The 3,964-nt window shown below is 53.8% G+C and overlaps 1 protein-coding gene across 1 annotated transcript in view; it reads right to left on the minus strand.

The window, feature by feature from the left end:
* Positions 1–3,107, minus strand: part of entpd6 (ectonucleoside triphosphate diphosphohydrolase 6) — a 6,733-nt gene extending 3,626 nt beyond the window's left edge. The window contains exons 1-8 of the mRNA XM_007542933.2: positions 2,788–3,107; positions 1,968–2,209; positions 1,788–1,864; positions 1,577–1,720; positions 1,302–1,377; positions 658–693; positions 325–413; positions 97–213 (exon numbers count right to left, since the gene is read on the minus strand). Coding sequence (XP_007542995.1) covers positions 97–213; positions 325–413; positions 658–693; positions 1,302–1,377; positions 1,577–1,720; positions 1,788–1,864; positions 1,968–2,208 — 780 coding nt within the window. The 5' untranslated portion in view covers position 2,209; positions 2,788–3,107. The remainder of the gene's footprint in view (positions 1–96; positions 214–324; positions 414–657; positions 694–1,301; positions 1,378–1,576; positions 1,721–1,787; positions 1,865–1,967; positions 2,210–2,787) is intronic.
* Between the last annotated feature and the right edge of the window lie 857 nt (positions 3,108–3,964).

Raw genomic sequence — 3,964 nt, forward strand, 5'->3', positions numbered from 1 at the left:
TACCTGTGTGTGTAGACGGTGTGTGTACCTGTGTGTGTAGACGGGGTGTGTGTACCTGTGTGTGTAGACGGTGTGTGTGTACCTGTGTGTGTAGACGGTGTGTGTACCTGTGTGTGTACCTGTGTGTGTGTACCTGTGTGTGTAGACGGTGTGTGTGCGGTTGAACATCTGGAAGGATCTGATGTCATCGGTTGGTGACATCTGGATGGTTTTCTGTAATGAAGAGAGAACAACAGATTCTGGTTCTGGTTCTGGTTCTGGTTCTGGGTTGCTGACCACCAGAACCGAGGCGAACAAAGCGGGTCATGTAATAACCGTCCTCACTTCATGACGGGGACTGAAGGTGATCTGGGTCGAGCCGCCGCCGAGGTCCAACATCCCAACGGTGGGCCGGTCCGGACCCTGCAGCCCGCCTGGAACCAGAACACAGCTTTATCAGAACCGGGTTCAGAGCTCCAGATCCCCTGTCTCCCAGGCTCAGTGAAGGCACCACCAGGACCTCTGGCCTGGTTCTCTGCTGGTCCAGAACCAGGTCGAGACGGGCTCTACCTGCTCCCGTCCAGAAAACAGAACCGGACTGGACCAACCAGCCCAGTTCTTCAGAACCACTGGTCCTCCAGGCGTCGGATCGGATCAGAACTTCCTGTTTCTGCTCACCTGTCAGGAAATTGATGGTGATCCAGGCTGAGATCCCTGAGGAGAGAAGAAGAACCGGGTCAGGTTCTGAAATGTCACCAGAACCCATCCAGACTCCGCCTCTTGGTTCTGAAGGTTCTGACTGAAGCTGGAGGCAGAACCCGGTATCGGGTCGGCTCTGGAGTTCTCCAGGAGCATTTGGCTCTCAGCTGGACCAGACCGAGCCAGACCGGACTGGACCAGAACCATTCCTCCAGGTTCGGGTGGTTCTGGACATTCTGACCTCCTGGTCCAGATCCCGACCCAGTGATCCCAGGTTCTGGAATCGGGGTGGTTCTCCAGAACCTAATCTTTTTAAAGTCGTTCATAAGCAGTCCATATGGGTCAGAACCGGGTTCAGAACTGGTTTCACCGTCCGTTAATCTGACGGATTATCTGCCGTCACATGGCTCCTCCAGCACCGGTACCACCGGTACCGGCCCGGGTCGCCAGGCCCATATGGCCCTCCTAATAAACGATGTCCAGTCCGGTCTACTAATGCTCTGGTTCTGACCCGATGGACCAGAACCCGTTTCCCATATGCTGAGCGGGTTCTGGAGAACCTCCACAGGTCCCAGAACCGGCTGATCCGCCCCGGTACCGACCCGGTTCTGGAGCAGACGTACCTTCGTCGGTTCCGTCCATGATGGACACGCCGTCCTCTGTGGACAGGAAGGGAGACTCCCGGAACAGCGCCCTCACCTGAACAACAAGAGAACCGGATCAGAACCAGAACCAGCAGAACGGGTCACAGCTGCTCCACTGGGACCAGAACCGCTGGGCAGATTTCGACCATCAGAACCAAACCGGACAGAACCTCCAGGGTTCTTCCAGAACCTTACAGCCAAAGCTCCCGGGTCAAATAGAACCAGACAGAACCAGAACCGGGTCAGAACCTCACCCGGTCCAGCAGCTGCTCGGCCTTGTCTCCAGGCAGCAGCCTCAGGCCGGCCGTGGCTTTCAGAACCACCGGGGTTCTGGTCCACTGGGACGGGGGGACGACGGACCGGGCCAGGTCCAACAGCGCCATGATGCCGGCGGAGCACTGCAGAGACGAGACGACACCGATCAGAACCATCACCGAACCGGGTTGACCCAGTTTCCCCTCTGACCTTCTGCGGGTCGTCGGCGTACGCGGACAGGCCCGGTTTTATGGCCCGGAACGTCTCCCGGTCCAGACTGGGAAACCCTGAGGAGAAGGACCAAACCCAGTTCAGCACGACCAGAACCAGAACCTCAGTCTGTCCCAGTTAACAGTGGTTAGATGCTTCAGAACCACCAGAACCCGGTACCTTGGTTCTCCATCCGGAACCGGAACACGTGGACTCTGGTCCCAGTGCTCCCAGCATCAAACATGACTCCATACTGGAGTCCGTCTCCTTCAGAGGAACCGGGCCGGGCCGGTCCGGTTCTGTGTGAGGCGGGTCGGTGCGGCGGCGGCCGGTAGGAGGAGGAGGAGAACCGCTGGAGGAAGAGGAGCAGAACCAGAACCAGAACCAGGAGGAGGAACAGGGCAGCCATCTTGGATCGCATTCTGGAACCACACAGAACCTTCAGCAAGAACAGAACCCGACCCGGTACCACAGACCTGTCATCAGCTCCTACCACATCTCTGGTTCTGGTTCTATTTGGACGGGAACCGGTCCCAGAACCCACCAGAACCTCTTAACCGGACTGGCCCAGTCTCCTGCTGGTTCTGGACGGTTCTGCTCAGGACCAGTTTAATCAGTCTGATGACCCGGTTCCAGTTCATCTCCACGTTTTGGGTCAGAACCACCAGTTCAGCCCGCAGCATGATGCTGCCATAACCGAAACCGAAATGATCCGGAATCAGAAAGGTTCTGCTTTGGTTTCATCAGACCCGGTTCTGGATCCAGATGTCCTCCAGGAGGTTCTGGCTCAGTTTATCTGATCTGTTTGGTTCTGAACAGATCGGCCCAGAACCAGATGACAGACTTCTGAACAGAACCTTTATGGACCTGTAATCAGCTGGTTGTAAGCCCGGTTCCGCCGGTCCAGTGAGAACAGCCTAAAGCTTTATGATGAACCGAACCGGGTCTGGGAGCAGAACCAGAACCTCCTGACCATCTGAAAGACGGAAGCAGAACTCACCTGGTTCCGAAGGGAAACAGCTGGCTGAGTTCGAGCCCAGGTTCCGACACGGTTCTGATAATGATGATAGCGTGCCGAACCGGGTCAGCTCAGACTGAACCCGGTCGATCTTCAGGTTCCGTTCAAATAACCGAGCATGACCCGGAATAACTCTCCGAACCGGACAGTTCCTGAACCGAACCGAACCGAACCAGTCCGCTGCTCCAGGTCAGCTGGACTCCAGCAGGACCTACCGGTACCGACCCGGTCAAGTTCCGGATAAACTACATTCCTCTGTTTGCAACCGGCGCGCAATAATGACGTCAGGCCACGCACGGTGATGTGGATGGTAATACGTCATAGAGAGAGAGACACTGAATTTATTAGTTTGTTTATTTATTTTACTGTTCATGTTTATCATAGTTCAAAGGTATCCCACCCAATTTGTTTTGTTTATTATAATAAGTTAATTCCTTCAGAATTTTATTTTGTCTGTTTTGTGCCTTGATCCTCTGTTCTAACATTTCCTATACGTCATTGAACGTGTCTGTTTTACGTGTTTTCCTCCGACGTGCCGTTTGAGGGCCGGTCTTCTGTTTTTCGTTCTGCTGATGAGCCGTTAGGCACCAGGTGTGTTAAGGTGTAAAAGCAGCACTTTAAACCATTCAGACCAGCACAAGAGACAATCAAAACTGCAGATGACTGATTACCCTGCGACAATAACTCAGAAATAGTCCAAATAGTTTGGATGTATTATTATTTCTTTCCTACTTACAGAAAGTTTCTGTTTATATCTTAAGTTTGTGGTGCCTTTCTATCTGTACACCCAAACCCCTAGTGGGGTCAGGAGGTGCTGATGCCTCTCCAGTTAACGTTCTGGACGAGAGGCGGGGTCACCTGGACAGGTCACCAGGCTGCAGGGCAATAGAGACACACAGGACACACAGCCATGCACACACACCTAGGGAGAATATAGAGAGACCCAATAATCTCACGGTCATGTCTTTGGACTGAAGCTAGGGTACCTGGAGGGAACCCACCAGGCACAGGGAGAACAAGTAAACTCCATGCAGAAAGACCCGGGCCGGGAATCGAACCCAGAACCTTCTTGCTGCATGGCAACAGCCCTACCAACTGCACCACTGTGCAGCCATCTAATTACCCTGTAATTACTTAATAACTTAATGTATGTTAACAT

Source organism: Poecilia formosa, unplaced genomic scaffold (assembly GCF_000485575.1).
Source record: "Poecilia formosa unplaced genomic scaffold, Poecilia_formosa-5.1.2 Scaffold745, whole genome shotgun sequence".
NCBI classification, from domain to species: Eukaryota; Metazoa; Chordata; class Actinopteri; order Cyprinodontiformes; family Poeciliidae; genus Poecilia; species Poecilia formosa.